Source organism: Ursus maritimus, unplaced genomic scaffold (genome assembly GCF_017311325.1).
Source record: "Ursus maritimus isolate PB19 unplaced genomic scaffold, ASM1731132v1 scaffold_18, whole genome shotgun sequence".
Taxonomy (NCBI): domain Eukaryota; kingdom Metazoa; phylum Chordata; class Mammalia; order Carnivora; family Ursidae; genus Ursus; species Ursus maritimus.
In genome coordinates, this window is record NW_024424230.1 from 45,914,335 (window position 1) to 45,927,549 (window position 13,215).

The 13,215-nt window shown below is 45.7% G+C and overlaps 1 protein-coding gene across 1 annotated transcript in view; it reads right to left on the reverse strand.

The window, feature by feature from the left end:
- Positions 1 to 13,215, reverse strand: part of LAMA3 (laminin subunit alpha 3) — a 254,054-nt gene that overhangs the window by 135,484 nt on the left and 105,355 nt on the right. Inside the window, exons 13-18 of the mRNA XM_040632383.1 lie at positions 8,699 to 8,836; positions 6,636 to 6,682; positions 5,815 to 5,914; positions 4,842 to 4,894; positions 4,507 to 4,612; positions 3,707 to 3,806 (exon numbers count right to left, since the gene is read on the reverse strand). Of these exons, the coding sequence (XP_040488317.1) occupies positions 3,707 to 3,806; positions 4,507 to 4,612; positions 4,842 to 4,894; positions 5,815 to 5,914; positions 6,636 to 6,682; positions 8,699 to 8,836 (544 nt within the window). The remainder of the gene's footprint in view (positions 1 to 3,706; positions 3,807 to 4,506; positions 4,613 to 4,841; positions 4,895 to 5,814; positions 5,915 to 6,635; positions 6,683 to 8,698; positions 8,837 to 13,215) is intronic.

Here is a 13,215-nt window from a genome sequence, read left to right on the forward strand (position 1 = left end):
ACATTACACCTAAAGAAGCTAAAAAAAAGAACAAACAAAACCCAAACCCAGCAAAAGGAAGGAAATAATAAAGATCAGCACAGAAATAAATGAAATCGAAACTTAAAAAAAAACCCAAAAAAACAAAACAAACAAACAAAAAAACCAGTAGAACAGACCAATGAAACCAGGAGCCGGTTATTTGAAAAGATCAACGAAATTGATAAACCTTTAGCCAGAATCATGGGGGGGGGGAGGGGAGTCAAATAAACAAAATCAGAAATGAAAGAGGAGAAAATACCACCAACACCATTGAAATACAAAGGGTTATATGAGAATATTGTGAAAAATTATATGCCAAGAAATTGGACAACCTAGAAGAATTGGATAAATTCCTAGAAACATATAAGCTCTTAGAATCAGGAAGAAACAGAAAAATTTGAACAGACTGACAACCAGCAACGAAACTGAATCAGTAATAATCAAAATAAACTCCCAACAAACAAAAGTCCAGGACCAGATAGACTCACAGATGAAGTCTAACAAACATTTAAAGAAGAGTTAATAACTGTTCTTCTCAAACCATTCCAAAAACTGAAAGAGAAAGTTTCCAAATTCATTCTATGAAGCCAGCATTACCCTGATACCAAAACCAGGTAAAGAAACCACACACACACACACACACACACACACACACACACACATACACAAAACTGAAAGCCAGTATCTCTGATGAACATAGATGCAAAAATCCTCAATAAGATATTAGCAAATAGAATCCAACAGTACATTAAAATAGCCATTCAGCACAGTCAAGTGGGATTCACTCCTGGGATACAAGGGTGATTCAATATTTGCAAATCGATCAATGGGATACATTGCATCAATAAGAAAAAGGATAAAAACCATATGATCATTTCAACAGATGCAGAAAAAGCATATGACAAAGTACAACATCCGTTCATGATAAAAACCTTTAACAACGTAGGTTTACAGGGAACATGTCTCAACATAATAAAGGCCTCATATGAAAAACCCACAGCAAACATCATACTCAATGGGGAAAAACGCTTTCCCACTAAGGTCAGGAACAAGACAAGGTTGTCTGCTCTCACCACTTTCATTCAACATGGTACTGGAAACCCTAGCCTCAGAAATCAGACAACAAAAATGGACTAAAAGGCATCCAAATTGGTAAGGAAGAGGTAAAAACTTTCACTATTTGCAGATGACATGATACTATACATAGAAACCCCCAAAAATTCCACCAAAAAACTATTAGAACTAAAATGAAATCAGTGAAGTTGCATTGCATTTCTGTACATAATAATGAAGTAGCAGAAATAGCAATTAAGAAAAGAGTCCCATTTACAAATACACCAAAAATAATAAAATACATAGGAATAATCTTAACCAAAGAGATAAAGACACGTGCTCTGAAAACTATAAAACACTGTTGAAAGAATTTGAAGAGGACACAAAGAAATGGAAAGACATTCCATGCCCATGGATTGAAAAAACAAATATTGTTAAAATGTCCATATTACCCAAAGCACTCTACACATTTAATGCAATCCCTACCAGAATACCAACAGCATTTTTCACAAAACTAAAACAAATCATCCTAAAATGTGTGCGGAACCACAAAAGACCCCAAACAGCCAAGGCAATCTCGAAAAGGAACAAAACTGGAGGTGTCACAATCCCAGATTTCAACATACGCTACAAAGCTGTAGTAATCAAAAACACTGTGGTACCTGCACAAAAATAGACACATAGACCAATAGAACATAATAGAGAGTCCAGAAATAACCCACAATTATATGGTTAATTAATCTTCAACAAAGGAGGCAAGAATGTGCAATAGGAAAAAAACAGTCTCTAACAAATGGTGTTGGGAAAACTGGACACCTACATGCAAAAGAATGAAACTGGACCACTTTCTTACACCATATACAAAAATAAACTCAAAATGGATTAAGGACCTAAATGTGAGACCTGAAACCATCCAAATCCTTGAATAGAGCACAGGGAGTTATTTCTCTGACCTCAGTCATAGCAAATGGTCTACATGTCGCCTGAGGCAAGGGAAACAAAAGCAAAAATAAACTACTAGGACTACATCAAAATAAAAGCTTCTGTGCAGCAGAGGAAGCAATCAACAAAACTAAAATACAACCTGTGGAATGGGAGAAGATACTTGAAAATGACATATCTGATCAATGGATAGTACCCAAAATTTATAAATAACTTATACAACTCAACACCAAAAAAACACATAATCCAATTTAAAAATAGGAAGAAGACATGAACAGACATTTCTCCAAAGAAGACCTGCAGACAGCCAACAGACACATGAAAAGGTGCTCAACATCACTCATCATCAGAAAAATGCAAATCAAAACCGCAATGAGACTCACACCTGTCAGAATGGCTAGAATCAACAACGCAAGAAACAACAGGTGTTGGCCAGGATGTGGAGAAAAAGGATCCCTCGTGCACTGTTGGTGGGAATGCAGACAGGAGCAGCCACTGTGGAAAACAGTATGGAGGTTCCTCAAAAAATTAAAAATAGAATTACCATATAATCCAGTCATTCCACTTCTGGCTACTTACCAAAAAAATAGGAAAACATTAACTTGACGAGACACATGCACCCCTATGTTTATAGCAACATCACTTACAATAGCCAAATTATGGAAGCAGCCCAAGTATCCCTCAATAGAGGAATAGATAATATAGTGGACTATTACTCAGCCATAAAAAGGATGAAATCTTGCCATTTGCAACAACATGGATAGAGCTAGAGGATAAGATAAAACATTAAGTGAAATAAATCAGTCAGAAAAACACTGTATGATTTTACACATGTGTGGAATTTAAGAAACAAAACAAATAAACAAAGGAAAAAGAGAAAAATTGAAAAACCCCAAAAAATCAGACTCTTAACTACAGAGAAGAAACTGGCGGTTACCAGAGGGGAGATGGGCGGGGGGGGGGGGGCGTAGGTGAAACAGGTGAAGGATTAAGAGTACACTGATGCTGAGCAGAGTAATGTAGAAAAGTGCTGAATCACTATATTTTACATCTGAAACTCATATAACATTGTATGTTAATTATACAGGAATGAAAACATTTTTTTAGACCTAGAAAGTGTTAAATATGACAGGACACGGAGACAGGGTGCTGCCGTACCCGTGACAGCCCCTCTGGGAGCTCAGCCTCCACTCGCTCCCTTGCTCCTATATTTCATTTTAATTAGCTTCTGCATGAGATGAGGGAGTTAACCCACTTCTAGAGTTTTCTTCCCTTTCCCTCCCGCCGCACCCAGTGTAACGCACCCGGCCTCTCCACGCCTTCAGCCATGGGTCCCCAGGGAGAAGCTGGACCTGAATCTCCTTGTCCCAGGAGCCTGCCCCTTTGCTGGGCCCCTCCAAGCTGTGACTTTCACCTGGAGTTTCGGCCACGGGAACCCACCTCACTTTTTGTACCTGCGGGAACTTTCCAGTGAGGCGGCTCTGTGACCTACAAGGTGGACGTCTTTAGGGCAACCTTACCTCCTGCTTTAATTGGGCCCCCTGACAAGTGTCCGGATTTCAAGGGACAGTAGAGCTCCATGTGCCCTGTCTCCTTAGGACAGCTTGTCTCCTCCCCGAGCTGTCGGCACAGACAGGACTCCCTGAGAACCTTCCACCACGTCAGTACAGGAGGAAACCTGGACACTCACCGCTGGCAAGCCTTCCCCACCACGTGCTCTCGGCAACGGCATCCTCCCGAGGGCCCGCTGCACAGGGGGGTGATCGCTCCACCAATGTCACACTGACACCCTGAAAGTCAGGAAACAGCAGTGACCCCGCAAGGCATCTCCACGCTGAAGCTTTCCCTCCTTCTCTGAGAAGCGGACACCAGCAAGGACAGGGCTGCTTCTTAGCCCTGCCACATCCCGTTAGAAATACGTAGGGAGATGGGAGGTGCCCCCCAAAGCCCACTTGTAGGCTGGAAGTATGCTGGAGGTCAGCCCCAACACTGCTGTCCAGCAAAAGGGGCCAGGAGCCCCGCAGCTAAACACAATTAATTGAGCAGCACGGTGTCTTGTAAACAACGTCTGCGACTGAGAGTCTGTGGGAGAGATCCTACAGTAGCCTTTTGGGGCCACACGCCTGCAGGTGTCTTATTTAACATAGTATTACCTCTAAAGTCTGGTGTGAGCTGTTCCGATAATACAAAATATATCTTCCAAATTGTCTTGATGTTATTTACGAAATTAACAGATGCCACCCCCTCCATCCCAAAGATGTTTTCTGTCATTAAACCAACAATGTGCTGGTAGACGAGAATTAGAAACAGCCACACTTGCAATTTATTACTCATCTCGACTGAGTATTTGGCCAAATTCCCTGGAACAGAATTTTTGAGTCCCATCCCATCAGAAAGACTGCATGAAAATGACAGAACTCGGAAGAGAGATTATCCCCACAGTTTTGCCCATCAACACTGGCTTCCCTCAGGACCCACTGAAATATTTACCTTGACACCCAAAGTAATTGCTCTTTTCCAAAGCAAAATATCCATCTTCACACGTGTCACAGGAATCGCCACTGACGTGGGACTTGCAGTGACAGTCCCCATCTCGCTGCAGAATAAGCCGGATGACAAAATTTGGTAAGATCGCACAATTCGCTAATCTTCAAGATTTAAAACTGACTCGCTGTGTAACACGAAGCAGTTAGCAAGGATCTGAAAATGTCCAGAGAGATCAGCACGCCCCGTACAACCGCAGAGGCACTAATCCCCTCCCACAGACACCCCAACATCAACTGCTCTAACACCGCACTGCTTTATGGACAATCGGCCCACGTTACCTGCCCACACTCTCCGATCCCGCTCACTGTTCCCGCCACGTGGCACTGGCACTCTGTGAAGATAAGAGAGCGTCCCTGGACTAAGGCTGCACAAAGGACAGCCCTTGGCTCTGGAAACGTGACACAGCAGCTGTGCGACATGTGTGGTCACTGTCAGGCACACCTCAGCAGAATTCCAGTTCGCTCCATTGAAGCCTAAAACGGGACTGCTTTCTGGGGTCAGCAGAACCACCAGATCAATGCCATCCACCTACAAGGAGTAATGGCTAGTTCGTGACCTCTCTAAGACAAAGGCTGCAACATCATGGGATTTTTAAGTGATTCTAATGTCAAGGCCATTACTAATATGCTTACATGAAAACATACTCTAGGGGCGCCTGGGTGGCTCAGTCAGTGAAGCGTCTGTCTTCGGCTCAGGTCACGATCCCCAGGTCCTGGGGGATCGAGTCCCACATCCCACATCGGGCTCCCAGCTCAGCAGGGAGTCTGCTTCTCCCTCTGCCTCTCCCCTCTGCTTGTGCACTCGCACTCTCTCGCTTTCAAATAAATAAATGAAATCTTTTTAAAGAAAAAGAAAACGTACTCTATTTAAGGACATATCCACTCCACTTAACCACCTTTAGCTTGGTGTTTTTAAGTTCCTGTCCTGGCTTCAATCTAAGCACAAAATGAAAATCAAATCAAACCCAAAAGAGGGGTTATAAAAAATCAAGGCACTATAAACCATTTATCAAGTAGCTGCCTTTGCAAACAACAAAATACATATGGAAACGGGATATAAATCCCTTGCTGAGATTTTCGAAATGACAGAAGTTCTGCCAAAAGCAGGGGGAAAAACATCAAAACATTTACATGAAATTTCAGACAAATTGAACTTATTAAATAAATAGCTCTTTTGTGGGTTTAGTCACTAAAGTAGAGAAAATTAAGAGGAATTAGCAACATAGTAAATTATGATGTGTAAAAACCATACCTGAACATCCACTAGGGTTTTCTTTGGCCAGATTCCAATATAGTGGTTTGCAGATGCTACAAGAAGGACTTTCAACATGAGCCTTGCACTGGCAATATCCCTTTGAAAGAAAATCAAACTAACACTTGACATCGCAAAATTAAGACATGTTTGTTCTCAAACATACGTTCTGAACAAAGCTTGTCACAGAATTATATTTTGGTCATGAAAAGTAAGTTAACTGTAACCAGAGGGGGAAAAAGTACTGTGTTGATTTCAACAGACTGCTCATGGCTTTTGCTTTATTCTTCATTTTTTTCTACACATAATCCATATTTGTGGTTAAGACAAAACTGGAAAATACATTAAAAGAAACATTTAAAAATCACTTCTATTGCTGACATTGTCCTCATCTGTTGATTCTGGGACAGCGTGAACTACTCCTTTAAATGGAAAAGTATCTGAATATTTAACATGTTGAGGATCAGTAGAGAATGATGTTTATCTGAAAGTACTTTTGTAATATGCCAGGGCCACCGTCTCCCTGTAAGAACGCAGAATCTCTCTTTCTCTGTCCCTCGAATGCCTGGAGGCCCACCATCTCCAGGCTTTGAAGCTGCAAAGACAGATTGTTTCTAAAGCGCTTAGAAACCTCATCGGAAGACCATGGGATTCACTTTATCACAGATGCACTTGGAACAAGAACAATGACCTCTGTAGCAGTTCAGCTTCGGGTCTTATTTTAATTTACTTTCAATTTCGGGAAGCTCCCCAAGTTAGTCTGTAATATGTATCCAAATACATCAGTTAGAATTGTAACCCTTTTATAACCCTCGACTTACCAAACTGGAGTCCAGGGTACCGGCTGGATCACAGGCACTGCTCGAGCCTGCACGTGATTTAGAAAGATTTTTAAATGCCTGCTGTTTTTATGTCTGTCTTTTGGTTTGTTTTGATGTTTCAAGCTTTCAAAGTTTTATTTGTTTTTAAAAGCAATGCATCTATATTTGTACTTCTTGATAGATGGGTGGCAAGGACTTTGCGTGTAATTCAGAAAAGGCATATCTTGAATAACCTTTAGGGTCCTTGGTCCCCAGATCACCCCTTTTGCCACTTAACTCCATTCCCTGCCTACTACTTAAAGTTCACGTCTGACTGATGATGGAGATAGGGAAAGATTTCAGAATTTTGAACGTCTTTGGGATTGTCCAGAAGAGGGCGATATTGTACCGAGACTTTTTAATTGGCCACTAAATAGAAGCTACAGGATTTGTAGCTTTGTACGTACATATTTTAGTCAACCAAGACTTAATTCTTTAATTATCACAATCCCCTTGTTCCCCACCTGTATTAAACTTATTTCTAAAAATAATTAGTTTGTTTTCCCGCCTTAGTCAATATGGTATCACAAGCCCAATAAAATTTCTCTTTAATAATGTGGGATCTAACAATGTCTCAGCATTACTACTATACAGCAGTACGACTATTAGAAAGGGAGAGGCTTTGGGTAAGCCTGCCCTAGGCTGGTTTTTCCAATAATTTACATAACCTCATAAAATGATCTTTTCTCGTAAGTTGTTCCTTAGACATTTTTCCTCTGTCTCCTCTTTTGTCTGTTTCCTCCAGCTTGTCCCTTGATGATGGCACGTGTTTCTCTTTTTCTGTTTGGATGTTCCCTCACATTCCTTCTTCAGTAAGAGTGAACACTTCCTTCCCGCTCTTTGCTGTTTTTTCAACCTGGTCATGCCCAGGCTTCGGCTCCTGCCCCGGCTGACCACTGCTGCCACCTGGCTCTGGAGGAATTATTGTGGCTGCCCCGCCCCTCTGCCCAGCAGCCACAGCGCTTCCTTCCACTCCCCACCCCCTGGAGGTGAGCAGACACACCCAGGACAGCCCTGTACTCTGGGGACCTTCGGGCCTTCTCGAAAGCAAACTGCCCCCTCTGACTACTGGCTATAATTTCTACGGGCAGGAAAACCCAATCTCTTGAGGATTCTGGTGAGTGGGGTTCTGGGGAATCCAGCTGGCGCTATGGCCCTGTCTTCAGACAGCTCTGAATGCGGAGCTCAAAGCGCTACCAGGAGCAGGAAGGAGTCAGAGAAAGCCCTCATCTCCAAGTGGAAAGTCTGGTGCAGCCTTCCTCAAACACCTCTTCTCAACGGGGAAAGGGGCCTCTAAAGCAGCTGCAGGAGCTCCTTGCCTCTGGAGGCTGCCGGCCCCCGAGAGCACAGGGAGATTCCATGGGCACCTTATTTCTGTGCCCTCTGCCACAGAGCACAGCAGCCTCTCAAGGTCTCCTGGGGCGGGGCGGTAAGTAGTGAGGACGGCCCAAGACAGTGACAGTGTTTCCCCCTTGGCTCACACTTTCCAAACCAAACGGACCCTAGGTCACCCCCCTCCCCTTGCACCTGTGCTGTGTGAGGACAATGCCCCAGGAGGCCGGGGGCAGCGAGGACAGAGGGGCGGAAACACAGCAAAGGTCCTGCTCTGCCCACTAGCAAGGGGATTTGCTCGAGCCCCCCCTCAGGGGATCACGGAACAGCCAGCATCAGTGCTGCGAGCCTGGAATCAGAGAGAAGCCAGGACGCCTTGGGAAGGGGTCAAGGAACACTTGGTATAGCTCAAAGGGGTCACCTTTGCCACACTGTTATGCACAGGAATTGACATGCAAATCAAGAAATATGAATTTATAATACATGGGAATTTTTAAAAATTTTAGGAATAAATCATTTCTGATTTCCTTTGAGGACACATTATCTGATACATGCATTTTCAACAGACTCGAACTAGGGGGGAATCAGGCAGATGAGGGTCACCAGTGGTGGGTCCCTGGGCTTGTCTGGGAGTCTGGCTGCACACATTTCAGAGAGGAACCCGCCCTCTGGCATTCTGTTGTCTTCCCTACCTTGGCAGTGAGGGAAATCATAGGCTCCTGAGAGACACCTGTCACACCGCTGTCCTGTAATCCCCGGAAAGCAGTCACACTGTCCCGTCACCGGGTTGCAGGGCGTCTGGTAGGAGCCAAGGACTGAACACTGGCAGGCTGGATGAAGAGACATCAGTCAGACCCAGGGCAGCGGGGTGTGGGGCCTGGATAGAGCACGGCGGTGGGCCAGACAGACCCAAATGCAAGTTCCTGCTATGGGATTGGTTCAGAGCGGCACAGCTAGGTGGTGGCAGACCCGGAGCAAAATGCCACCATTCCATCCTCCCACTTTACATCCATCCAGCCAGCAGACTTGGATCAAAGGCCTACTATGCTCAGAGGCACCAGGACTAGATGAGGGGGTGGAGGTAATCAGGAAAAACACATATTCCCTGACCTCAGAGAACTCCAAATCCAGAAGAGGGGCCAGGGAGTCATTGACAGGGTATGAAGCACCTCCCCCACCCCACCACTGCCAAGAAACTGTAAGAGAAATGAAGACACATGCCCAACGCCCTCAGCCCGCTCTTGGCAGACAGCAGGACAAGGACTCCGGGCTCCTACCGCCTTCTGGGTCAGCGTTCTTTCACGGCCCCTCCCGAGCCCCCCAGGCCTGTCTGCAGAGATCATGTCCCTACCACGGGGCACATTACTGAGGAAACGTTCTTGGGTTCTGTGATGGTTAATGTTTATAATGCCAACCTGGCTACACTACGAGGCCCAGATGATTGGCCAGCATCAATCTAGATAGTGCTGTGAACAGTGGTTTTTTTAAGATGTAATTAATATTTCAATCAGTTGACCTTGAGTAAAGCAGATCACCTTCCACAATGAGGGTAAGACCTCATCCAAACAGTTGAAAGCCTTAAGAGAAAGACAGAGGGTCCCTAGGAAGAAGGAACTCTGCCCTCGGATTTGAGCTGCAATATTAGTTCCTCCCATGGTCTCCAGCCCACCAGCCTGCCCTGCAGATTTTAGACTCGCCAGCCCCCACAATCGTGTAAGCCAATTCCTTCAAGTAAATCTCTCCATAGATATACACACACACCTACACCCTCTTGGTTGTTTCTCTGCAGAGCCCTGATTAACATAAGCGCTCTCTGCTATTTCTGTCTCGAAGGAAAGTGAATGCAAAAACACTGGCAGGCAGCAAGGGCAGCCCAGCCGCGGCAGCAACAGCCAGCGGAATGTGGGGAACATGGTCCCTGGCTCCTCAGGCCACAGAGGTTGTCCAGGGAGCCTCGGGAAACACAGTCACCCTCCAGAGGTGAAGACAAAGACCCAGCCTCAAAGGCGCGCACATTGTTTTAAGTCACGAATTACCCGATCTGGCATCACATGTCTCCTTCTATCCAGCTCACAGGGACAGCTGCCAAGTTGCAAACCCAAACCTCAACACTGGCAGCCCCTCCTCACTCCTGGAAATATTATAATGTCTTACAAACGCTTTCATGCTGCTCTTCGTCTCGGTCCAGGTCCTTTGAAGTTTCTGGAACATTTTTACCTCTCGTCTCCTCGTTGTTTCAGCTTTAAGGCATTTTTACCCCCAAAGACTATAAAATCTAAGGACAGTAGAGCTCCAAAGGGACAAGGAGCGTGTCTGTGGTGCTCCCCAGTGTCTTCCAGCGTCATATATAGCCCTGGTCCCAGTATATGCCAAATAGATATTTGTTCATGGAAAGAGTAAGTAACGACTGAAGTCTTCCTGAGGTCCACCCTGGGGAGGTCCCGGGCTTGCTTTCCCTTCCTGAATCGTGCAGCACTGCCGAGAGACCGGTATTGTGTAACACCGTCCTCTTCTCCATCAGTAAACAAGCTCATCGATGAGCGGAGTCTCCACCGACACCATGTAAATCACAAGGTAAACGTTGCTCCTTATTGCTTCCCGATGCTGATACTGCCCATGACTTTGGAGCTTTCCCTTCCGTTGGGAAAGCGGGCTGGCACCTTCTCCGATCAAAGCCACAAAGCCGACAGTCAGTAACACGGCACCTGCTACCACCCACCTCTCCGGTTCACTGGGCATCAGGCAGGTTCAATCTACAGAAAACCCTAGGTTTCTTCCAACCAACCACCTCGATGTTCTCCTAGACAAACACTGAATTACAAAGTGAAGGGCCAGTTCAAGCCCCACTCGCACCGAATGTGGCTTCAGACTTCTCCCCAGGCCCAGACCTAGGGGTTTGTCTCCCCTCGTGCAAAAGCAGGGAGGGTCTCCCCGGAGCATCCCGGAAAACTTCCCCGCAGCGCCATCACTAGCTGGGCCTATTTGGCCTCTTCTGTTGGCCGGTTTGTCTGGTTTATGGGACTGTTGCTGACAGGTGGAAGATTAATCTTGCACTGACAACCTATTTATAGTTTTCTAAGGAAAGACTTGTCACCACAACGCAAGGACTACAGCAAACTCCAATGGGGACAGTTCCTGACCCCGGGTCAGGTCAGTGTGGTTGGGGTTTGGGGGCAGCTGTATTTGGTGCCCCTTCGGTTCCTGGTCATGGAAGACCCACTTGTTTCCACAGCCCACCCCCTCCCAGCCTCTATTCTAATTGCTGACCAGTTGCTACCCAACAAACTGTACCAGGAAAAGAGGGAAGAGGGAAGGAGGAGAAACATGAAGGAAAGGGGGCGAGGAGAGGAAAAGTGGGGGGTGTGGTGGGAGGAGGAAAAGGGGGAAGTAAACCCCCAAATCACCAGGTTAACTGAGAGAATTAAGTTGTATGCTGTAGTTGAAGATAAAGAGGTGACCCAGACATCAACGTAAACACAAGTTTTAAATACGTATAGACAGTTCACCAATGGGGTCTCCTATCTATGATTTGACTTCTACCTACGAAAAAGAAAACTGCAGGGCACTTGCGTGAGTGGAAATTAAAATGAGAAGAATACGGCGTTGTACTTAGGGAAGTCTGGGGCAAATTAAGTTAATGCAAAACATGACTGCAGCACCCCAGCTCCAAGAACAACTCAGAGGGTTTTTAAGTTTCTCCTCAAGAAGATTTTTTAAATCTTTCAAACAATATAGGGCAAAGCCATAAGAACATTCTTTTGGCTAGAATATACTGGACCATCCGATGTAGCATTTGGGGTCATGTTGATTTTATTCTAAAATTCAGTGGCCAAGCAATCGGTTTTGTCTTAAGAAAAAAAATCACGAATTAAAATCCTGGGTTGGACCTCATTGCTACACTAAGCTCAGATTTCAGTGAGTCTGAGCCTCAGGCCTCAAGCCGCCCCCACGGGAAAATTTTAAAGAGATCACAAAAGCTGTTGGAAAAAGGAAAGAGCAAGAGAAGAGAGACTATCAGAGACAGAATTCTTCCAGAACCTAGTGGTCCAAATGGAACCACAAGCTTCAAGGGGCACGCTTACACCACACCAGGAACACGGTGGGTGGTGCATTTCCTGCGAAGCTTGGAGAACAGCGGTGGGAGGCTCCTGGGAGGCTGGCTGTGCTCTGGCAGGGTCACTGAGACAGGACTTAAGGTGATCTGCCCCCCCTCACTTCCCTGCTTGAATTTCAAAGCCTGAACAATACTTCCTCCGCCAGGGAATGGGACCAGTGCACACAAGGCACTTGCCCTGTGCCTCACTGTGTGAGCCCTTCCCTTCACTTGAGCCACGACTTGAACCACAGACAGAACCCGGCAGAGGCTGGCTGCACACATTCACCCAGGGAGCCAGGGAGCACCTGCTGCTCTCCCCCGGCCCTTCTCTGCAGCCCTCGGCACACCTTCTCAGTCTCGTGTTCCCGTGGTCTGCCTTTTGGCCAGTGAGCTCAGATGACTTTGGTTGACCTTTGGAAGCAGAGCTCCAAACCAGCTGTACCAAAAATAGAAATGAGAAAATACAGTCTTATTTGTTTTGAATCCAGACTCTATCATTTAAACAAGGAATGTTGTGGCATTATGCACAGTAGCTATTAATGAGGTTTCATGTCAGGTGTCATCTTCTTAGGAAACAAAGATGCTACAGTTAAACTTCAGAGGTCTTCCTTACAGGACTGGTCACTTTGGGGAACCGGGGTTTCTCAGAGAGCTGATGATTTTAGCGACCCACAGTTCCGCCACCCTGTTTTGGTTACAGCATCCTGATTTTGCGGTGGCGGGATGGGTGTGGGGGGTAGCTCTTCCCCTTGCTCCACGCATGCTGTTCAGACTATGGACTTCATCATAGCTCCCTGGAACTGGGGAGACTCAGGCTTGGCCAGTCAGAGCACAGAATTCCATGGCCATGGGCTTGGTTCGGGAATGGGCACGTGATGCAATCAGAACCAGACTTGACCTGGAGGAATGCATGCTCTTTTCCCTAGACTTGAACCTGGAAGGATGAATGTCAGTCTTCTCAGGCTCTGTAACAAAATACCATAGACTGAACGGCTTGAACAACCCACATTTATTTTCTCACTGTTCTAGAGGTTGGGAAGTCCAAGATCAAGGTGCCAGCAGATTTGATTCCTGGGTATGCTCTTCCTGGCTTTCCGACAGCTGCCTTCCTGC